We start from the raw sequence: 25,479 nt of genomic DNA, 5'->3' as shown, positions 1-25,479 counted from the left end.
CAAACATCGGTGACTCATGGCAATTAAGTAGCACTAGTGATGAGACAGGTTTTTGAACTTAACTTTTTAAATAAGACAAAATAACAAATTAATGGCTATACTTTTGGCTATTACCTAACCAAGATGGTTGTAACAGATGTGACGTGTGACGAAGTATGTTTTATCGCTTAATAAATAAAACACATCAAAGTCAATATTATGATATTGTCATTAATTCAATAATTATTTCGAGATATTAAATATATTAATAACGGGTCACTCACGTGTTTTAAGTCGAAAACGCTCGACATGTTTCACTCCGTACCGAGGAGCGTCATCAGGAGCTTGCGTCGACGGTGACGGACCGGCGCAGACTGCGCGCCGCAGCCCTCCTCGCCCGATGATTCGGCGCGGGCGCCGTTGGCGGCAGGGGGGGCGAGAAACTACCCTCGTTTACGACATTATTGTCAAATTATGGGTTGCACACAACACTCACTACGTCATTCTATATATATGTCTGTGTCTCACGGAAGTTTTGTTATTAAAATTATTTCGAGACTTGATATCTTGAGCGCTTGTTCACTTAAATTATGTAAAAAACTTGAAAAAATATCCAAACATCTCTAATTTACTTTGATGTCATATAAAAATGAGGGAGTTTTATTCAACTTTTCGCCTACTCCTTTAAATGCGACAAAAAATAACAAATGAGCACAATCCTTTTCATTATTATACAGGCAAAAAGGGGCTGAAAAAAAGTTTCTGGTACCCGGCAACGGTCACATCTGGCGCTAATGTATCCAACTTTTGATAAAGCCATAGTAGCCGAATAAATTGACGACGCTGAATCACAATTTCATGTTCGCACATGATGTGTCGTGCTGAGACCTTTTTATTTTCTGGCAGAAAGATATTTTTGTCGATTTTAGGACCCGGGAATTGTATTCGAGAGTTAATTGGAGTGTAGTTCAATTCTCAAAGGTAAGCTACTGTTGAACAAATGACTTGAGGGATATAGCTACAACTTTATATTGAGTTAATTGCGATCGGAGATTACGAGACCGATAGGTATGTGCCGGCTGCATCAATATTTAGAAATTTGACGCATAGATGCGAGATCACACGCTATGCCTTATCTCGGTCAGCAAATCAATTACCTAACTTGCACATATATACAAAACGAAAACAAACTTTGTTTGTTCAAAACAAACTATCTATAAGAGTAAATATGTGTCATCTATTTATCATTGTATCAGACAACTGACATCCCCACTTCAACATATCCATTTTGGGATAAATCTTTATCATACTCGACTGTTTATCTCGTTTGAATCATAAAATACTTTACAAGATACGTCGAGTCTCAGTTGCACAATATCCGTTTACTTCTCAAGTCAGTTTGAAGACACACAATAGTCTGCAGGTAGTAGTAAGCTGGACAATAGTTAACACTGTAGTTACTTAGTTTTTTAAAGATTTTTCCGAAAGTTGGTATCCACTGTATGTGAGCGACACTGTAGTGCCAATATTCAATTAGTCTCACTTAATTAGCTTTTGAAATGTCTCTAAGTGTCAAAATGGCGACGCTTGCGATGCTCGCGTGTGTTTTCTTGGCGATGGCTACTGCAGAGGACCTGCGAGTTGGAACCAGCCTGAACGGCCAGTTGGCTTATTCGGAGGACGTCGAGCTGTCATCGTGGCCGCTGAAGACGAGGACCAAGAACGTGTTCTATAACGATGGAAACAATAGGGCTCTCAAGGTACGCAGGGGGAATAGGCAAGATGATAATCGTTTGCGCCTTAGAGAACGAAACGCTAATGTCTCTCTATCACTCTTCCATATTAGTGCGACAGAGAGACGGATAGCGTTTTGCAGGTGATGGCGTTCGGATGTCAACTGCAGCTGCATTACTTTTGCGGCATTTTTGTTGCCGTCTTTGTCAATTTCCTTGATAAAATGAGTGACGGAATGAACGTCAGTAATGTGGAAGCGAACGTCACTCATTTTACTAAGGAAATTGACAGATACAGCGGCGGCAACAACGACGCCGCAACAGTAATGCAGCTGCAGCTGACATCATAACGTCACCTTCAGATTTTATGATTTTAAGCGACTTAAAAATTACTAATTTTCTAAAACTCATGCTCAAGCCCAAAAAAGTATATAACTGTAACTCTCCATGAAACATTTTTGGATCCCTACTGTAAAGGTTTGTAACCTTTCATCATCATCATCATCATCATGTCAGCCGATAGACGTCCACTGCTGGACATAGGCCTCCCCCAAGGCTCGCCACTCCGACCGATCCTGTGCCATTGTAACCTTTACAGCCACGTTTTGAATTTAGAATCGTATCGCCCTGTCAAATGGAACGGAGGTGAGTGTTCGCCATTCGTAACGAAGCAGTCCTCTAGGATAGTAATATATATTTGTAACTAGTTAACTTTAATGAAAAAATAAGAAGATATTATCCATAACAGCAGTGCTGAAATACCGTCTTTCCATTCCACATCCTCCAACTAGTCGTAACCCCTTTACACTACCTAAACTAATACATAGGGTTCAAGGCCCTCCCAAACCAAAATCCTGGACCACCACGGAGAACATATAGCGAGAACGATAACATATCACTTGCTTATGGTAACTCTAGTTACCAGCAATCACCCTTATTACCAAGGCAATAGAGTTCAATAAACATTTTCGTGAAAATTAAATCAAAGTCATAATATAAATATGCAGCGACATGGGACATTTAATTTATAGTTAACGAAATATAATTTGAAGCGATTAGTCAAAAAAAAATCTTTACGAATACAACAGGACAAAAGAGCGAGCGCTTGGCAAAGCACGTGCCATCCATATTATAGACCATTTTCACGCATGGTTCTTTAGATATAAAATAAAATATTATAGCACATTCTTACACAGATTGACTAAGTCCCACAGTAAGCTCAAGAAGGCTTGTGTTGCGGGTACTCAGACAAAGATATACATAATACATAAATACATAGAAAAATTAGAAAACACCCAAGACTCAGAAACAAATATCTGTGCTTATCACACAAAAAATGCCTTTACCGGGATTCGAACGCAGGACCATCGGCTTCACAGGCAGGGACGGCAGGGTCACTACCCACTAGGCCTGACGTCGTCGTTAATTTTTTTTATTTAATTTAAATTAGAATGTAGAAAAGTAAGCGGGATCACGATTGTTTAGCACAAGTCCGCTTTAAGCAAAACCGGGTGTTGGTTTTATTTATTACCCTGTTAAATAATTATTGTCTAGCCATCAGCGATAACATTCATAGGTGCAAATGCCAACTACGTAAAATAGTAGGATTAATAACAGGACATAACACACTAAACAAACACCTACATAATATGGGTAAAACGGACAGCCCCATGTGCAGAGCGTGCATGGCAGAAGAAGAAACAACAAAACATATTCTCCTAGACTGTAAACAGGTAGAAGCATATAGGAGAAAATACCTAGGGAATCCATGCACACTAAAGGAGGCAACTAGCAACCTGAAGACTTTGCTAGGCTTCATGGAGGAGCTGGGGTGGTTAGAGTAGCGCTACCTCGTTTCACGCAAAATAGGCACACTGGATGTCGAGTTGCGAAAAATGCCCAGCAAAACTAACTAACTAACTAACATGGTGCAAATAATATTTCTTGGACTATACCAAATGATAACTTTTTCCAGGGCATCTCAGCAATAGATAAGGATAAGAGTGCTGCGCAGGCGACGGTGACGTCGGGCGGCGTCGGCTTCACGTTCGCCAACGTTCGGATCAGGAGCCAGAAGGGGGACGGACTCAACTACCAAGTGCAATTCTTTGTTTGATGGAATTTGTATGGTAAATAAATATTGATCAGCTGTGTCATTTATCAAAATCATTTATTAGGTATACCGGGTTGTAACACGAGCAAATAATTAAAACATAGATTGTACTCCTCAAACGATGACACTTTTGTTCAATCACTTTTAAAAATGTAAGTAAAGACTTTAAAGAGATTAGAAATTGTTTATACAAATTAAATATTATAAATAATATATATTAGTACAGAGTACTATAATATATATTAATATTATTAATATATATTAGTACAGAGTACTATAATATATATTATTTCGGCGGCTTCTTCGCACAACGTATCATCATTGCGATACAGCGGGGAAATGCCGCCAGCATCTATGGTACAATGCCTCAAGGGCCTATTTTAAATTTAAGCTAGTTATTAAAAACTCTTTTTGTATTTGTCGTACTTATTTTAATTATTATAAAAAAAATACTGTGGCATATCGTTGATAATATTTTTTTAGTTAAATGATCCGTTTTAATTCTTACTAATATTTTGTAAAAGAAGTGTAAGTGAAAAAAAAAACATTAAGGCCGTTCCATCGGTTTGCCGCTGTCTCTGTCACATTTCGCAAGAAAGAACGGGAAAGATCATGCGCGCCAAGTGTCAATTTTGATCTTATTTTGTTGATTTTTATTTATTTTAAATACGATACCCTACAATATCGAAATTCGAAAGCTATGAAGTTATTATTTAAGTTAAGATTGTTTTTTCTTCTTTTTTGTTGATAGTATCACATAATAAATAACCGAGTAAAGTTGGATTAAAAGTCCGAGTTAGAGGTTACTTTGGGAATTAATTGTATCGAGCGAAGTGTCATAATTCGTGTATCGGAAGCTATGATATTAAAGATAATATGGTCAAGAACTACATATATTTTTTTCACGTCTAAAAATATCAACGCCACTTAGAAAAACAGGATCATATAAGGAGATTTTTCGCCTTCTGGCTCAGGGAACCGCCTTAACATATTTTCTCAATATTTTTTGGGCCTGTTATTCGATACTATGTACCTCCGCGTCTGGGTTTGTTTAGAACAGCCACATATGTTTTAGTAAACAAAGGTAGCCTTTTCAATTAAGTGGGGTCCGTTTCATCAAGTATTGATCAGGCGCAATGAATGTTTCACGGGGTTCGGGCTATGCAAAGTTTGGGAACCGTGGGCGTGCGTGGCGCCGGACAGTGGCAAGCCATGCGTGATTAGCCCCGGAGCTGGTGCTGCATAATAAACATTATTTATAGACTTTTGTATCGATGAATATAATTTGGGTTAATGTTTTTTAAAGACTGAATGCGTTTTGTGAGGCCGGGAGATGGTGCTGGATATAAAAAAACCGGCCAAGTGCGAGTCGGACTCGCGCACCGAGGGTTCCGTGCTTTTTAGTATTTGTTGTTATAGCGGCAACAGAAATACATCATCTGTGAAAATTTCAACTGTCTAGCTATCACGGTTCACGAGATACAGCCTGGTGACAGACAGACAGACGGACAGACGGACAGACGGACAGCGGAGTCTTAGTAATAGGGTCCCGTTTTTACCCTTTGGATACGGAACCCTAAAAACGAAGGTTAAGCATTTCTCTTACTACCTACATTCAAAGTCATATTTTATAAGGGAAGTGTTACATATTATCTATGGTTTTCATCATTAGGTCCATCAAATTGGTGGTGTTTGAGAGGAATGCTTGAGTTGCTTAAGAAAACACACAAATCACTATACATGCCTTTAAAAATTCCCTGAATATATATATATATTTATGAAGAAGGGATAACTTTCATTAACATGACATGTATCAGATAAGTGTATGTCATATGGATAATTTTTCGAAGTCAAAATGTATTGAGACCTTTGTTTATAAATATTTTCGGTTGCTGGTATACACCGTACCAATTGAGCGAGATAAAATACATAATATAACCACTGGCTAATTTAGAAGAACGAGCGATATGTACTGCGAGTAAAGTAAGTTATATGTTATTTAGTTAGAGAAAAAGTAGCAGAGAGAGTAACAGAAAAAGTAAGGGCAAATCGCCTAGCGTGTTACGGGCATGTGATGCGGAGGGATGAAAGTCATGTGACGAGAAAGCTATTAAGAATGAATGTGGATGGAGGTACGAGGAGAGGAAAACCGAGGAAAAGGTGGATGGACTGTGTGAAATGATGACGGGTGACAGAGAGGTATGGAAGAAAAAGACATGCTGCGCCGACCCCAAGTGAATGGGACAAGGGCAAGCGAATGATGATAATGTAATTAAGTTAGAGTTTTGAATGATTCACGGTTAGTTTTAATAGATTGACTTTTGTAATTATTGTATTATATTGACGACCGGTCTGGCCTAGTGGATAGTGACCCTGCCTGTGAAGCCGATGGTCCTGGGTTCGAATCCCGGTAAGGGCATTTATTTGTGTGATGAACACAGATATTTGTTCCTGAGTCATGGATGTTTTCTATGTATTTAAGTATTTGTATAGGTATTATATTTATCGTTGTCTGAGTACCCACAACACAAGCCTTCTTGAGCTTACCGTGGGACTTAGCCAATTTGTGTAAGAATGTCCCTATAATATTATTTATATTTAATATTATTATTATTATTTTATAATACAAAAGGTAATCACGGTCTATATCCCGGCCAATATAAGTCTATGTAATTTAGTGTCCAGCTCCCGGTCCACAACATGTTGACTCTGCCCGTTGAATATGCAGCCAGGGCGTGCCTTAACTCTTGTAAGCCTTTGTCGGCGCCGATATTGGATCGCGTTATCGGCGATACACTCCGTCCCCAAACAACTTGTTTTATTCAAGGGATTTATTGCCCGTCAACTACCGAAAACAAAAGTCCGCTTTAGATATTGGACCTGATATCAATGGTTCGCTTGACACACAGGTTTAAATTGACTTTTTGGGGGCGATCCTGGAACAGGAATGAAATGAGGTAATAGATTGGTCCGTGCGTCGAGCGCAGTGACGTGAAACGAACAAATAGGTATTTGAAATCCTTCAGTAATTTTTTGCCAACAGTACGAGTATAACAATATTCTAACTAACATTCATACCGATTTGTAATAATAATATAAAGAGTAGAAGAGGTATAGGATACTCATTAAAAGTAACCTCAAGCTCAACATTGTTTGGCACCAAGTTACTGCCAACTTAGTATTCTAAATAAAACTCCCCCCAACTGGGGAAGGACATCCACCTTACATAAAACCGCAGCCAAATAACACTAGACCCTACTCATAGTGTTGTGTTCCTGCCGGTGAGTAAGGTTGCCAGAGCTCAACGAGGGTGCGGGGTGTTAGGGTCGGCAACGCGCATGTAACAGCTCTGGAGTTGCAGGCGTTCATAGGCTACGGTGACCGCTTACCATCAGGCGGGCCGTATGCTTGTTTGCCACCGATGTAGTATAAAAAAATGGTGATAAAAGACTTAGTTATAACAATTGCAGCATTCTGCTCAAACCCTAGTATGTTTTTATTCGTATCCGTAACACAATGAAAACACATTAAAAGCCTGCGAAATTATCTTAAGCAAATTTAGCCCAAATATTACTCGAAACCCACAAACGATCCAACGAAAAAAGCAACAGAATCCGAGGATGTTCTCAACCGAATAGCAAAAGGAGAACAATTGCAAAAAATATTATTTCACGGTAGGGAGGCAAAGTGAAGCGCACACTACACATTTGCGCTCCCCTCTCCAGTCAATTGTCCTTACATTTCACATTTCTGCATCATATTCCGGCTTTCGCAATGAAAAGTAAAAACATTGCAGATGCTCACGCTGCCATCCAAAAATCAACCTTAAACTAAACTTGTACAATTCATATCCGCTTGGTAAGGTAATTTCGTAAATTTTGATGCAAGGAAAGACGAGAGTGGCTGAATTGAGGTGGAAGCTAAAGTGCGGAATAAAAGTGACGAGCAAGACTTGAAAGAAATAAACTAAAAGTGAACATTCGTGGGGAATTGGTCGGTCGTTTTTATTACTATTTGCCTTGATGCCGGATCGATTACGGTATTGCATTTGCATTTTAGATATAAAAGGGCCGTAGTGAGAAATGTTAAGAAAACAATAGTAGAGAGAGTTTTTAGACGAGGGTAGCAAACATTTCCCTTTGACAAACCTTAAACATGCTGATTAGGGTATTAAGATGCAGTAGGTTAGTAGGGGTAGTAGGTAGGTGGGGTAGGTAGGTAAAGAAGGCCTGCCAGGGATCTACGCAGGTGCCTATTATCAGGACGGCGGAAAATCGTGAAGAATGGAAAAGCCTTGGTGCACAAAATAACGACCTCATGTGGTCGCGACCCTCTGCCATGAGGAACCGAGGAAGAAGAAGAGAAGGTTCAGCCAGCCGTTTCTAATTTTATTTTTGATCGAATCGAATTCATCGATTAATTTTTTTTGTTGAATTAAATTAAATTAAATAATCATTTATTGCAGATCATAACAATCCATAGATTTTGTTAGTTTGTCTTAAGCTAAGTACCTAATAACTAGTGTTAGTATTTAATAAGATATCCTACAACTAAAAAACTAAAAAGACTACACTAACTAAAGTTAAAACTAACTTAAAAAAAATTCAAAAAGCAACGAGATCCGTGGCCGTTCGCTCAGTGCTCAGCGAGCTGCGTTCGGAGAAGGATCTGAACTCACGGCGCTTTTGAGCATCTATCCCGGTTGCTGACTCGATGTCCAAAGTCCACCACTTCTTTCTTGAACCTTTCATTTTGGAACATCAGTTGTTAACGTTTACGAAAGTAACTGCCGTTTAACCTAATAACCCCAAGGGAAAGCCATCGCCAGAGCCTCGTCCATCCAACAAGCCTTATACTATACCCAAAGGGGGAACTAGGCCTTGTTAGGATTAGTCCGGTTTCCTCACGATGTTTTCCTTCACCGAAAAGCGACTGGTAAATATCAAATGATATTTCGTACATAAGTTCCGCAAAACTCATTGGTACGAGCCGGGGTTTGAACCCGCGACCTCCAGATTGAAAGTCGCACGCTCTTACCGCTCCACCAGCCCCCTGTAATGTTTATATTAATTATTTATTTAATATAGCGAGGATAGCAACGTGCGTTCACGTGCGCCGAGTGGCTTTGAGGGCGTGACACGATTCGGAAATTCCGACATTTGAGCCGTCAGTATTGCGAATGCAGAGCTTGCAATTTTAAAGCCCAGAGATTTTTCTGTGACAGAAATATTGTGATGAACGTATTTTTGTTATACCACGTTGGAGGTAAACTGCCCTACTAAGCTAAAAGGCAGTATCTCAAAAACAATTGAAAATGGAACTTGCAGATTGAAATTTTGAGAAGGGCAGTTAACGAGTAATGGTAAGTGGTTACCGTTGAGTGTAGGCAAAGATAGATATAACTCCGTAATAGATAGATACAGTCTAAGGAAAAAACGTGCCTCGAAAATCAAGAAAATTTGATTCACGTTCAGAGGGCGCTACTAGTTATGGCCTACAGTCGTATAGATGGCGTTGACGGTTTCGTTTGTTATTTAACAATTTTAACGCATATCAGTGAAAGAACATGGGTCAAAATCATAAAAATAATTAATGCAAATAAAAAAAATCATTTATCTATATTTAAATACATTCTATCGTATTTTTATAAATCTTCATTTTTAGTTTTAAAGTGTGTCGACAGATGGCAGTGAATTTACTGGGGTTACAAAATTTACTATGACAGTACCGCTCTAGTATAAGTTACTCTATGGTGTAGGGGAATGAAACTCTTAGAAGTATCAGCGTAATGCAGTCTCTTTATTGCTACTGTCCGAACAGAACGAGGTTCAATCACCGAGTATCGCCAGCCTGCAGCCTGGCCTTCTCACTAGTCTACAAAAAACCATGAGCTTAAATCACCAAAGAGAACATTCAGACTGTATAAAAACAGCCTAGCGCCAACTCATACGTTCCCAAGCCACTCGAAAGACCCTTATTACGGTGTTTAGCATAAGTGTTGGGTACAAGCTTTTATGATCAATCGTAAGTATGTCATATAATCGACCATTATTTGAATTTACTAATTATATCACCTGCGCGTCGACATATATGTGCCATTTTCAATCAAAAGGGTACTTATTGTCGGTTGTCAATAAGGCGCTATTTCCCTACAGCTTCAATTTGAAATCAACCTTATTGATAAGCGACAATGTGGTACCTTTTGGTTGAAAATGTCACATATTTAAATTTAAAGCTTCGTAAGAGATCATTTTTAAAATAAATGTGACCGACTTTTAAGTGCCAACGTTGCTGAAAGTTGAAAATAATTGGGAGCGATATTTATAAAAGGGCAGATATTTTTCGTTAGCATTCTGTATTTTCGGTAATCACTGATCGCTGAGAGCAATAATTTTGATGAAATATTTCCAGTGTGTTAAGGCTCATTTACTCCAATTTGATAATGTTTTACGAAACATTCCTTTATGTTCCCATCGGATTACTACAATATACGCACGAGTTCTGAGGAATTGTAACGGAATCTTGCTTTCTTCCGCACCCCCATTTTTTTAAATTTCAAAACCCTACCTACTTATATTTATATCCACTTAATTACCCCACAGTATCATGCCGTAGTTAGTAACTAATGACACATAGGTAACCGTAGCAAAGTACAGTTAATAGAACCTCAACGGAGACAATGTCTTGTAACTATTTAAGGTATAACAACAGAAGTTAACTAGTTAACAGTCAGTGTAAGACTAAGATTTAAATTAGGATTTCGCAGCAACGTTAATGTTGCAGCGTTACGCTCGGTCAAAGAGGGCACCCGTTTTTGTGCTCACCAGTTGGCGCCACTGTAGATGTAGGTCCAGAAAAATAGATCTCTAAATTCTTCTATGCTTATTTTTATAAAATCAATACGTTCTAATATACACAAAGGTATTTTAACGTCTAAATGTGCCATTTTTTCAACCTGTTTAATTTTGCATATATTTAAGTCGACACTTTTTTTTTTAACCACTAACATTTATTGAGCTATCTATTGTTTACCATGATTAATCAAAGATGGACAAAGATTTACCACAATTATGAATAAGGAGTAAAAATTCCCGATAAAAAAGCTTGAAGCCCCAAAAACTTCTATGCATTTCACATTTTGAAAGACCTCCATCTACACTAGCGCCCCTAGCGGCGAAATTAAAAGCGGTAGCTCATGACTCGCCAATGACGGCGAGTCATGATTTAATAAAAAAAAGAAATACATTTTAAAACAGATTATATATTTTTTTTCTCAAGATACTAGCCGCTCTCAAGGTTCATTAATAAATAATAACCTAATTTCGAATATTGACATCCGAGGAAAACTATGTCTAGAGGGTACAACAGTTTCCCCTGTAGTGGCGCTGCCAAATATTGTCACTGCAAAGTCGGTGCAGATCTATAGGTATGTATAGTCTGCATCTTCTCAAATGATTTTTATGCTTAAGACGGTAATCTGTTAAACAATAGCCATTGTCTCTTTTGTGCGAGCGGTCGGCCATTGTGTGCCATTGTGTGTAAGCGCCACACGCGCCGTGGCACGCGCCAACACACACCCTCTATATTTGTCTTAAAATATAGGCAAAACAAAAAAATACGTTAAAAAGAAAAAAAATACCCTTTTATTAAAGCCTCATATCTCAAGAACTATTCGATATACGGCGCTGTAAATGGGCTCAAATTGTTCAAAACTTAATGTACTTTCAATATTAGCAAGTTATGACCAAAAACCCATAGTTTTATAATAAAACTGCTAAAACTAAAAAAAGTCCGAAATTTTTGCGGTTTTTCGCAAATTACGCAGGGAGCACAACTTTTTTTGCTAGCAAAATATAGTCTCACATTCCTTCAAGGTCTCCAAACAACATACAAAAAATACAGAACTACATAACGCATTGTTTTTTTATTGTAAGATTTGACCGATGTAGCTGGACTTCAGGATTAAAAGCTGAGTGACACAGCCCATAAAACCAAAACAGTGAAATGAGCTTCGCCCCTTAACGTATCGCACCGCAGTCCGCATTACGGCCGTATGCCGTTAATGCCGTTGCATTGCCAGCAAATCGCTGCACGATTGTACTGTTGCAAATTTAATTATTCAATAACTCTGCATTATTATCTTGCTGTGTGTACTAATGTGTGAGGCTAGGACGCGAAGTGTTATCTCGTAAATCTGGACCTTAAAATGGGGTGAGTAGGAGCAAAACTGACATTCAAACCTCGATAACATTTTATTTTTACATGTGCAAACTGAATGGTGTATATAATAAGTGTTCCGGACGTTTGTATTTTAGTTTTTATTTTATTTTGGGTAGTTCCATTTCATAACTTTGACGATAAACAGGAAAAACCACCTCACCCCGTAGTCCCTAGTAATTGGGGTGAGATGGGTTTTCATACAAAGGTGATTAGAATTATAAATAGGTTTTGATAGCGAGGGTAAGTCCTTAAGTAATTGCATATACCTGAGAAAACTCGACCCATGCCAGGCGTGACTCACTCCGCGATTTCGTCGCGCCGGTACAAGTACATGCGGTCGCCCCCAGTTCTGAGGTATAGCCATAGTAATTGCCGCGCACCGCTACGGAACGAACGCCTGTTCACGCATGCGCCACCTAGCGGTCATATCTGTCGTAATAGACGCGTTTTGTTAGAGAGTGAATCTTCTGTACGTTTTCTGTACGTATTCGTAATTATTTATTTTGTGCCCATGCCGCTGTGCGCGTAACCGAGCGATCTAGGCATCTGCCGCGAATGCAGAGGACGCTGGTTCTATTCCAGCCCTGGGCACTGGAAGCCTTGGTCACTATTGCTATGGTCTTTTTTTCTCATATAGCCATCTATTTCAGTTTCTAGATGGTGATGGGCCTTATTGAGCGACCTTTGATAATTGCTGCCTCCAACCTTACACAAGTATGATAGAGATGACAGGGACAGCTAAGTCTTTGTGGGCCCTTGCGGTTATTGGTCACCGCATATATCTCACGACGTTCAAATGGCTATTAATCAGCTCGCAGCCTATTCCTGGCTATTGTAATGTATAGGTTGATTGTGCTGCGTGAACATGGGTTTCTATCTACCAGAGATCATTATAATTATAAGACTGGCAAACCACCGTCCTCGCAGTCTTCTTCTTTTCGTGTCGTGGCTCCACCCCCACTTCTATACGATGGATACCCAGTAGGCAGCGGTGTTGACAGCCCTGGCTGTCGCGTCCCTCAGATCCAGTTCCGAGCAGTAATGTGGGCATGCGGGGCACGCCAGTAGATGTGCCATGGTTTGCGTTGCTGTGTCGCAGGTACACTGAGTCGAGGGGCTACGGAGCAGTCCCCATCTGGCCATGTTTTGCTTACATCGACCAACTTGGGACCTGAGCCTGTTTAAGGACTTCCAAATTGGCCAAGGTTCTTTATGGCCAGGCAGTTAAAAGCTAATTCGATAATCTTATTGCTAGTAGTAGACGTAAATTAATACCAAAATATTACTTTGCTAATCCGCGAAAAGATAAAGTTACGTCAAGATAAAGTAAACGGGACCCTATTACTAAGATTCTGCTGTCCGTCTGTCTGTCACCAGGCTGTATCTCATGAATCGTGATAGCTAGACAGTTGAAATTTTCACAGATGATGTACTTCTGTTGCCGCTATAAAAACAAATACTAAAAAGTACGGAACCCTCGGTGCGCGAGTCCGACTCGCTCTTGGCCGGTTTTTTTACATGCAATCAAGGGATTTGGGTACTACTACAGTGATTTTGATAGCCTAGATCATGGAGACTGTATAAAGGAGCCAAATCTCTATGTATGAAAAGTGTCCATCAAAAAACAGTAATTAGGCGGCGCCACCATACACCGAAATACTACCAAAAACAACCTACGTAATTTGGTCGGGTTATTTGTTGCCTTATATGGTTCATGTTATACTCATGTCCCAGAGCCTAACTAGCGCCACCGGAGAGATTAGGAACTATTATTTAAAGCTTAACGCGGTCACTTTTACAACAATTCTGCCATAAGAGATTGCGATCCTTTCTATACCATCCATAGCCTAGATTGTGCAAGGGTTATTTTAAACGTCAAACTTCTATCGAATTGTAGAATAGAATAGAATAAAATAGTTTTTATTCGTAATCACACAGATAATAGACATACATTAAAAGAACATAGTGAAAATAAAGTGTCACGAAATGGCCCAATCTCAGCATGCTGCTGGCGACTTCCAGCGCTGATCTTCCGATGAGACCATCAAGTGAGAATACGACGAATAGAATATGTCGATAATGATGATGATAATATGATGATGAGTGAGAATATGACGTTTAAATAACACTTTCACAGTGTACTATCAAAATCGCTGCCAACTTAGCTTGGTCTTACTCTAACTAGTCTTTTTTTTACTTATCTTTGGTAACACACACTAATAATGTTTGCTTATTTCACCCATCTGTATTTTTACATTTGAAATAAAAGAAACAGCAAAACTCCGACGATACTGGTAGCGTTTCAATACTCATCGGCAATGGGTAAAAATGTATGAGAAAAATGACAAACGAAAACGCAACTGCAAAAATAAGCTTCATAGAATAAATGTTATGTTACTGCGAATTCAGAACGACAAAATATGTGAAAAGGGAATTTAAGTAATCTTTTTTGTTGGTTGGCAAAAGTAAAATATACTATGTTCATTTAAAGCTAATTAAATATTACATGTTGCGTGGTCTTGTTATAAAACATTATTGACACAATGAGTAAACTGGTTTTGATACGACCTTGACTTTCGTCTTAGTGGCGTGCATCTCACGCACCACTTTCACTTCGTTTCGCATGCATCAATTAGCGTGAGCAATTTTTAAGGTCGTGTCAAAATATACTTTGAGTACCGGGGAAGGGCATAGGGTAGTTTTAATGTCTGAAATCATCCCTAAAGAGAGTGAAAAGGGGATGAAATTGAGAGATTTAATGAATTGCCTGATAATGTGATATTACACTTTATCCAGACTTACTCTAGCTGCTGTTACTGATTTCATGCAGACGAAGTCGCGGGCAAAAGCTAGTATTTTTATAAGGTAATCTTATTAACATGCGATGCTCCTGTTTTTCACATTATCCTCCTAAGGCGAAAAAATAAAAAATAAAAAATAATATATAATGAAAATCAAAAATTTGCCACTGAAATTTCAACCTATAGTGCAGGGAACAGAGTTGCTTTTGATTTTTTTGAAAATTGAACGAAACAAAGTAAATGCAGCTCTGTTCCAATTGAATACGATTTAAATTTCATTGAACTGAAGAAGTCCTATAGGTAGGACCTTGGGCCTTAGGAGGTTATTGAAATGAAAATGAAATGAAAAAATATTTATTTAAGATAAGTAGGTACAATAAACTTATTAAGTAACCTATATTTACAGACTTATTCACTAATTTACTATGTAAGAAACTTATCTTAACATGCTATGCAAACTCGGTATCGGTGGTCCCCGCACTAGGCAAGCCTGTATTGCGGAGGCCAGTACTCGGTGTGGTACAGATAGGGTAAGGTCGGTTGACACAACAGTCAAGTCAAAAAAAAAAAAAAAACTAGTGTTTTGGAAAACATGTAGGAGAAAAACAAAAATTATAAAACAAATAGAAATGATTAAATGTGGGCTACGAAATACTTACGGCAAAATACTAAACATGTTACTATTAACTTTTAACTACAAACAAAAGGTTAAAGAAGCATATTAGTTCGGATGTCTTTCTACCGCCAGCTTAAAAGTTCCCGTTCATCGACAGTTTACGTTTAAATTGCAGCTTAATAAACTAGCGCCGGCTCTGGTCTCAGCTCGTAAATTTTGATAGAAACTGGACACGAAAATGCGGATGTGGTATCTCAAAAACCTAGGATTTTGGTACTTTTGGACTAATTAATGTTAAAGTAGGTCAAAGAGAATAATAATATATAGGATAGAGGGGTACTGTCATAGTAAATTTTGTAGTCACAGTAAATTTACTGCCATCAATCGACACACAATTAAAACTAAAAATAAATTTATTCGAAAAGTATATGTATATGGATAAATAAAAAAGATAAAGATAAGAAAAAAGATAAAAATGTTTTTATTGCACATAACGAATACAATTGTAGTACATAGTAAGTACATATCACAAATTACAGAAAAGAGTTGGTGCATAACTGAATTGACATTCGGAGGTTCCAGGCTGGAGTCCCCGCACTAGGCTAGGCCTGTATCGCGGGAGACCAGATGTACATTTAAATGATGTAGATGTAAATGTTTTTGTGATTTGTATTTATTATTTTTATATGATTTTGACCCATGTTCTTTCAATGATATGTGTTAAAATTGTTAAATAACAAGCAAAACTGTCAACGCCATCTAGCAGAGAATAGGCCAAAGGTTGGTATTGGTGGTAGCGCCATCTCTGCGAGAATCAAATTTTCTTGATTTCCGAGGCATCATCTTATACGAAGTTACATAGGTCTTTGAAGTAGGCTGACAAATAATGACAACGCTGATGAGAGTGTTTATCACGATCTGCCTGTTAAACTGTCAAAAATTGGTCCACTCGTGTGTATGTTCCATCCATGGGTGTTGAGACCCTCTTTTTTAGTCAAGCGTTAAAAACAAAACAATTTAATAGAAATCGAATGATAGGAACAGGCCAATTCAAACGTACACTGACATCAGAATAATGTTATTTAGTTATCGTCTCGCTCGCGCCGGTACATGTACGGACAAGTGCGAGCGAAATGCACGATAACAAAATGACATCAATTAAATGTCATTCAGATTTCAGTGTGCGTTCGAATTGGCCTGATTGCCGTATATTTTTCATGCTAACAGTTTAATGTGGATGTTTTCAGACCGAATAGCATACACACAAATTCGTAAGTACCCTGTCTCCATACTGAAAGCTGTTTATCGCCGTTTGACTGTACCTCAAGGTTTGACCGACTGTACGACGATGTAATTAAGCTTCGTGATTAGTTTGCGCCAGATCTATGTAACTATTTGAGCAGTAAATCAAGTTCACGCCATTGATATGGCTCTATTAATGGAGCTCTACATAATACCGATGGGTGTTGATGGTTTAATGCTTCGTGAAGGTAGACATTAGTGACAGGAGACATGACACCCGTTATTTTAAACACGTGATACACGAAATTAATTGTTCTAGAATTGGAAACAATTTATTTGCTATACCTATATGGTATTTCATATACGCGCTATAAGCCTTTACTTACTTACTATTACTCCTCTGGCACAGCGACCCAAAGTGTGTCTTGGCCTCCAAAAAGACTGCTCGCCCCTGATCCCGATCCTGTACAGTTTCTCCCCACCCAACAACAACAACAATAACAACAAGCCTTAATTAGCTATTAATCGTTTGAATGTGATAAAACATAAATTAACTAATTTTGGCTTCGTTTTTGTATTTGTCTTACAAGGGAGCAAAGTTGTTGTATAACCCTTCGTGCAAATATTGATACCCGAGCAAGTGAAACATTCCATGACTGAACCACGAGCGTAGCTCGTAGTTTGAAAAGTGGAATTTTGAGCCTCGATCTCAAAATTAACATCAAATTACTTTGCCTCTTTACACTTTTGTACTCAAGGGTCTCGCTGGGAGCAAGAATTAAACATAGAGTTCATAACGAAACTGACGTATGTTTATTCTAGCCAAATATCTCCACACAATCATCATTACAAAAATACGAAAAGATTTACACTGATAAAATCTACGGCAGACAAACGTTCGCTAGTTGCACGATAGGAACAGCGCCATCTGCCATGACATTGGGTAAACTACTATGCTAAGCGTTTTATACGGCCACGTTTTTTAATTATTTGATATTGACAACTATTGTTGCTATAATAATGTAGTTCTATTTACTTTATCTTAATGTCAATTAAGCGAGTGAACAAGACCTTGTCATGTTTAAAGCCGGCATCCGGATGTACGAGTAGCTAAGGGGGTATTCCATTTGTCCAATTTTTTGGTCCAATGTGCATTGCGTCTCACTCTCTCATTAAGCAAAATGTGAGACGCAAATAGACATTGGACCACGAAATTGGACAGTTGGAATACCACCCTAAGACACTCGGAGGTGGAGGCTGTAAGTGGGTCGATTTTCCAATTGAATAAGTCTTCGCCGGACGCAGACACAGTGTAGCTAGGATGCAGTGGGTCAATATCGGGCCATTTTTTATTTTTTGTCAGATTTTGATAAAAATTGGTTGGAGCGTTTTCGACTTAAAATACGTGAGTGACCCGTTATTAATATATTTAATATGTCTGTGTCTCACGGAAGTTTTGTTATTATATTGGTAGGCTTGAAAAGCTCCTTATTCTGGTCGAAATAAAAACGAAATCTAAGTTTGGGACAAAAAATGTATGAAATTATCCATTGATTTACGAAAATTTACATACGTTTTCCGTAACTCAGGGGAAGATTTTATAGGACATACGGTGAAATTGCCAAATACGGGGATATCCACCAAATTTTACGAAAATCTGAGAAAAACACTACAAATAAAAGTGGCCCTATTATTTTCGTTGTCTTTTTATTGTACGCAAAAAAATGTGACGTTTACGGAGAGGTTTCTGTGAGGTGAAATTTTATTTTTAATCATCTACAGCGAGATTAACATATCTGGACTTTTTTTGTACCTTAATCGCAAAAGTAACTAAAAGTGGTATGGTACACTAGGTAATCAAATAACTTCAACACGTCTCATAACACGAAAATCCCTGTTATTTTATAAGGTTCCTGTCCCCTCAAAACTACGAATTATAAGACGGTCGCTACACATTTTATTTGAAAAAAAAGGGACACTCCGCGACAACGTTTATTCCTATACCCATTTTAGGTGTTCCGAATTAGTACCCAATAAAAAAAATAGCCACAACCGAATACAGAACCTCCTCCTTCTATGATATTGAAGTCGATTAAAAATATGAATGTTTCTGCAAAAAAATAATACACCGTTTTGGCTCCGAGTAATTTTTTGCATTTTGATTTTGATTTTTTGTTTGAAGTAAATTGTTACAATATTAATCGGATGGTTTTTGATTTACTTCATTTCTTTACTTTTATTATTATCACAATACAGTAAAAACCCGAAATAAGTTGCAGTACTGATTAGCAGCTGTGTGCCGTGGCAAATTAAACTAGTTGATCCAATAAGCCAAATCACTTTGACAAAAGTGACTTTAATGAATTCGCACTTTAGTCATTCCGATATTAATTAAGTGCTTTTTTAATTGTCTAATAAAAGGACTGAAATTTCTACTTACTCGAAATTTCTGATTTTTATGATATGATTGTTTACCACCGTATTGCTCACATGATAATAAACCGCAATCAAGGAGCTGGCAGGTCCATAGGACTTAGTTAGTTTTGCTGGGCATTTTCCGCAAACCGACATCCAATGTGCCTATTTTGCGTGAAACGAGGTAGCGCTACTCTAACCACCCCAGCTCCTCCACGAAGCCTCCCTAGTTATTTGCTTCTATATACTTCTACCTCTTTACAGTGTAGGAGAATATGTTTTGTTGTTTCTGCTTCTTCCATGCACGCTCTGCACATGGGGCTGTCAGTTTTACCCATATTATGTAGGTGTTTGTTTAGTGTGTTATGTCCTGTTATTAATCCTACTATTTTACGTAGTTTGGCTTCTTGGTGTTTTCAGTAATATTTTGGTGAGCTTGTGGTTCAGTTCCGGTAGAGTTTCTTTGGTTTGCCTGCATGTCCAGAGGACTTTCACTTTGCTGATATACAGTGTGGTAAAAATTAACGGGCCCTGGAGGGAAGGTGCCTTAAAACCTCTTAGCTCATTTTACTTAAAAGAAACATTCTTTTATTTTTGACTGAAAACAAAACTGCATTCAAAGATTTTTTTAAATTAGCTTGTCTCGCCCGGGAATCGAACCAACCAAAAAAAAAACACGCTTTTTATCCACTAGTCGATATATTTAATGTCTATATTTGTTTTTTTTTAAGTTTGCAATTTCATCATCATTCGCTTGCCCTTGTCCCATTTACTTGGGGTCGGCGCAGCATGTCTTTTTCTTCCATACCTCTCTGTCACCCGTCATCTCATTATTCACTTGCGTTCGTTTCATATCATCTCTCACACAATCCATCCACCTTTTCCTCGGCTTGCAATTTGCAGTTTTCGTTCTATTTTCTCATTTTCTATCTATTTAACTAGATTTAGGTATAAAATTCAACATGTGTCAATTATCAAAGTATTATGCCCGAAAACCTACATTAACAACGATAATTTTGAATCAGTCGTAATCATACTCGTACTCCGTAGGGGTAAATCTGTGTGTTTAGGAACGGGCTGTGTTTGCTTAGTACTGCGATATTTTTATTTGATTAACATTCGGCATTGAAATCGTAACGTAGGGACGGAAATATTCTTAATGCTTAACCGGGTTGTCAATACTCGAAATAAAATAAATTGATTGGAATCTTATTGCTTCTCGTTAAAGCAGAAAACAAATTTAAAAGAACGCTACGCACTAGGGAATGCAAACCGGTTATTAATTGTATAAAAAACCGGTTAATAACCGGTTATTAACGAAAATTTCATACAAATAAAAACCGGTTTGCATTCCCTACTACGCACTGATAGGGATGACGACACATGTTGAATTTTATAACAATATTTAGTAACATAGATAGCAAATGAGCAATTTATCACAATAATGTAGATATTAAAATAATATATGGAAATTATACAAAAATACAGAACTTGAAAGTTTCAAAATTTAAGTAATTTTTTAACTTCCAAAAAGGAAAAAATTAAGGGTACCATTCTATTTCTTACATTTTATCCAAAAAAACTATAACTATATACATAAACGCAATATTTCACCGACAAAAACGCAATTTTCTTGTTTTGTCCACACATTCAAAATGGGCTCTCAGTGACCTTGACGTCACGTTCACTTATCGTTTTGTTAGAAGCGTTTCGCGAGTGAAGTACGACTGTCGGACTTTGGCTATCATTTCTGACTTTTGTATTGCTTTAATGCAATGGGTCCCATATAGACATTTGATCCTAAAAATAAACCTGATCCATTGACACCATTAACACATTCGCCAACATTTTCGTAGCGCTACGCTCGTAGCCGATCCCAGCGTTTTCCCGCTTTGTAGAGGAAAGCGACTACGAACAGAGAACCCGCCGAGCGGGTTCCCGGCACTCAATGTGTTAATGAAAAATGAAAATGTAGGTTTATTTATTTATTTTTAAATTTTATTGCACATAAAAAAATGTACAAAAGACGGACTTAATGCCTCATGGCATTCTCTCATTTACATCTCATTATAACTTCTCGCGTAGAATTATGGTTCCCATGACAGTTCCTTCAAGTCTCTTTTGGTTAGACTCAATATTAAAAATAATTGAAGAAATATATTTGTACCGTATATTCCTTAAATGTTAGAACTAAAAAAAAATTAACTTTCCAAGTAGTGTAGTGTCTACAAACATTTTACGTAACAGCCATATAAAAATGAACTGGCATATCTATAGGGACCGTCGTTCGAGAAGAGAGGTACCTATAAAAATATCTTTACTCTACTAGTTATTTTGAACCCAATTAGATGAGGTACATTATTTTTTATTACAGATAGACGTCAGACTATTTTTTCAGTTTCTAGTAGGGGAGACCGAGGTGAGTTGTGACAGAGAAAAGTCACAACTTTTGATTCCAAAAAATCGACTATGTCACAACATAGTCGATTTTTTGAAATCTATTAACTAATAACGAGCTCGCAATAGCGCGCGTTTGTTACTTCAAGTTACTAGCTAACAAACGCGTACTGTTGCGAGCTCGCTAACAGATAATAGGTTCAAAAAAATCGTCAATGTCACAACTCTCCTCTGTCACAAGTCACCTCGATCTCCCCGACTTATTTACCAGTTAAACAATACTAGGAACTACTGTAACTATATTGACTTATCCGTCAATATACAGTTACAGAAGTTCCTAGGGTGTTTCACGTCTCGCCGAGACGCCACGACTCAAGAAACAAACTGAACGCGTTATGCTATACTACAAAGGAGCATTCAAAACGATCTCCATCTTAGTTAAGAGGCCGACACTCGAAACGCGTCCGTCAGTACACTCGAGTTATTGCTTTAGAAACGAGCGCTTCTCCAACCCCTACTCAGATATCTTCAAATAACTGAACATCTCATTTAACGCAACATCCATCGAGCGTTTTGTGCAACGAAGCTATAGCAGTTTCTTTTAAAGCGAGCAGTGGATAACGATGTGGGATGTAATGTCGCTTTATATCGACATGGTTGAATGATGCTCAAACTCCACCGTGAGAGGAGCACAGTGTAAGTGCAGGCATGCATTATGCAGTTGGCGCGTCGATAGAATTACAGGCGGCTATGCTGGCTGCATCATCGTAAACTTAGTTTCGTTAATGTTTAGCTTACACTCGGTTAGCTCGCGTTAGTACTGTTCATAGACTGCATATAGTATCATATATTGCAGTTATAGAATGCTTCGTATTTGCTCGATATTTCATGCAGATCCCTTTGTCAACAAGGATACATTAAACTTAAACAGAACTATATCTACGGAATATATCACTTGTGCATTCGGTTTCCGCTCGTTGCTCTGACCCAATAGCGTTATCGCGTCGACAGCTTGTGACTCTTCAGGCATGAATACCATCCATTGCTTGTTATCTATGTTTAATTTGACGATACATCTGTATCTAAAGAGCGATGAATGTGCGTTTGAATAAGTTGTAGTTCGGAAGCAGTCGGTGGTGCAAGGCTCAGGTAATGCCAGTGATTCATAGCGCGGTGGTCCGGCGTTTGGCTCAACTCATCAATATCGGAAAACGCCTCGTATCGCCAGTCGGCATTACACGCCGTACGTCCTGCCGAGAGCAAAATGCTCCAATATTAATAGACCTGAACCGAATGATACTGCGTCGGCATTTATCTTGATCAATGTATTAAGGCACGTTTAGGAGATGAAAATCTGTGTGCTTAGCGTGTTTACTTCGTACACAGCAAGCATTAGTATGGCGGGTGTATAATGATTAATAAATGAAGATGACATAGGCAATAGGTTATTTTGTAAAAGAAGTGTCGGCAAACTAATACAGTGATGAAGTGTCGGCAAACTAATAAACTGAAACTGAAATAGAAGTCATATATGAAAGAAAAAGTGACCAATACATATACTTGACCACATATTGAATTCATGCCGCCCTGGCCCGGGTGGGCGAGTGGTCTAAGCGTCTGCGGCGGATGCAAAGGACGCTGGTTCGATTCCAGCCCTGGGTATCACTTTTTCTTTTTCTTTCATATATAACTTCTAAATTTTAAACTGAAACTGAAATAGAAGTCATATATGAAAGAAAAAGTGACCAATACATATACTTGACCACATATTGAATTCATGCCGCCATGGCCCGGGTGGCCGAGTGGTCTAAGCGTCTGCGGCGGATGCAGAGGACGCTGGTTCGATTTCCGATTAACGCTTTTTCTTTTTCTTTCATATAGTCATAGTCATAGTCATAGTCATTTATTTTATAAAGCCAATTTACAAGTCAGTTGCTAAATAACATCAAATTACTATACAGTAAAGTTCATCGATTAAGTTACATCATATTAAAATAACAGTAAAATAACTTACATTAAAAATTACAATAATTCATTAAGTATATAAATAGTAAAGTCACAAATTCATTGAAATTATTATAACATCCATAATAGCAATATAAAAATAATAAAATTCAGCATGATTAATATATAACTATATGTATCTAATTAGAAGCGTAAAAGGACTGGCTGCCCTTATACATTAAAATTCATTGTAATTATAGAACGAGCGCTCAATAAGCCAGTGTATGCAGACTTGTAGCCTCAGTGACAATGCTTGGCAACTTGTTGTAGACCGTTGGGCCCATCACGTGAGTTAGCTTGTACGACTTCGCAAGTTTGCGATTATACAACTTCTATTACAGTTTAAGTACAAAGTAGTTAACAATAAAGTAGATTCAAAGCAACTTAGCTAGTCGATCTAGTCTTCCAGTTTCCACTAACAATAAAAAGAGCTTCCCGCGGCACATTTTACAACAAAATATAGCGGAGTATCTCAGCGCTGGATTACTTCTTTACAGTATAAAATTCGTTTGAAGCTACTCTGCTATTCCACGAACGGAAGAACAATACTAGAATTGCGGATAAATCCAGAGACGGTGCAGTAAATTTCAACTGTAACTACTTGAAAATAATGTACTTTATGCAATAGTTTTGATGGAAAGTAGGTCAATATAACAATGAATGTTGATTACGTTATTATTATAATAAATACTTAAGTTTTTCCTGCTATTTAGCGTAGTGCTCCTGAATTCTCTACAGTATACATTTTTAAATCTTTTAAACCACAAAAATACTTTTCGATAAAAAAAACATCGGAAGTGTAGGTAATTTAAGTACCACATGGAAATTATTAACGTTAAATCTCAAACTGAAATAGATGTCATATATTAAAGAAAAAGTGACGAAGCTCTCAAGTGGTGAAGGCCGGATTCGAACCGCCTTGAACCCCGCCACATAAATAATTAATAATAATATAAATATTAATATATTTTTCCTTTTTTTTTTTATGTGGGACGTACCACATTATTACAATCTATAAATTGTATATACAGATGTCAATCAGAATGAAAACATCAACGATGATCAAACTCTGGTCAACGTGGGACTCGAACCCACATCCTTGGATTGCGTTACCAATTGCGCCAGCTGACCATCCGTCAATCAACGCGAATTTAATCATTGCAACTGTGACGACGTCATTAGCGACATCTGCATATTAAGGTTCACAACCTTGACCACGCATTGGACCGGCAATCCAAGGATGTGGGTTCGAGTCCCACGTTGACCAGAGTTGATCATCGTTGATTTTTTCATTGTGATTGACATCTGTATATACAGTTTATAGATAATAAAAATATTATTATACATATTATAATAATATATAGTAGGTATAATTTATATACAGGCTGGCTAAAAATAAGTGCATTCCCGTTGCCAGGGAGTTTTTGGGATTATACTGAGCAATTACTCGGGACCAACCACGAAATCGCGAAAAAAAAGTTAACCCTCCCATAGAAAATGGACCAGACATAATGAAACAGCCAAATTTTTTTTTCGCGATTTCGGGGTTGGTCCCATAGTAAAAGTTGCTCAGTATAATCCCAAAACCTCCCTGGCAACGGGAATGCACTTATTTTTTAGCCACCGTGTATAGTAGTGTGACTACTTAAAAAAACATTGTGTTTTGTGGACATCTGTTATTGGCTATGTTTTCTGTTCACTATGATTTGTATTAATTTTTGTATTGCTGTTGATGCCCCAAATAAATAAAATAAATAAATAAATAAAACACAAATCAAACTATTTAATAAAATTATTTGATATGTTACCAAAGTTGTGTTAAATCTCAAGTAGATTTTACATTAATATAGATGTTGGCGGCCGATCGTTACGGGAGTGTAATGTTTTGAGGGTAGTAGTTACATTAAACCAATAGATAGGTAGGATAGGCTCGTTACTTGCTTCAGATGGTCGAAGGGC

At 37.9% G+C, this 25,479-nt stretch overlaps 1 protein-coding gene across 1 annotated transcript; it reads left to right on the top strand.

Moving 5' to 3' along the window:
* The first annotated feature begins 1,484 nt into the window (after positions 1 to 1,484).
* Positions 1,485 to 25,367, top strand: LOC134742918 (uncharacterized). Its single transcript, XM_063676126.1, has 3 exons — positions 1,485 to 1,739; positions 3,688 to 3,841; positions 25,354 to 25,367. The coding sequence occupies exons 1-2, from the start codon at positions 1,539 to 1,541 to the stop codon at positions 3,826 to 3,828; spliced, it is 342 nt and encodes a 113-aa protein (XP_063532196.1). The 5' UTR covers positions 1,485 to 1,538; the 3' UTR covers positions 3,829 to 3,841; positions 25,354 to 25,367.
* Positions 25,368 to 25,479: the final 112 nt, after the last annotated feature.

Source organism: Cydia strobilella, chromosome 7, assembly GCF_947568885.1.
Source record: "Cydia strobilella chromosome 7, ilCydStro3.1, whole genome shotgun sequence".
NCBI lineage: Eukaryota > Metazoa > Arthropoda > Insecta > Lepidoptera > Tortricidae > Cydia > Cydia strobilella.
The sequence above is the reverse complement of the archived record's forward strand: the minus strand, read 5'-3'. Positions and strand labels throughout refer to the sequence as shown.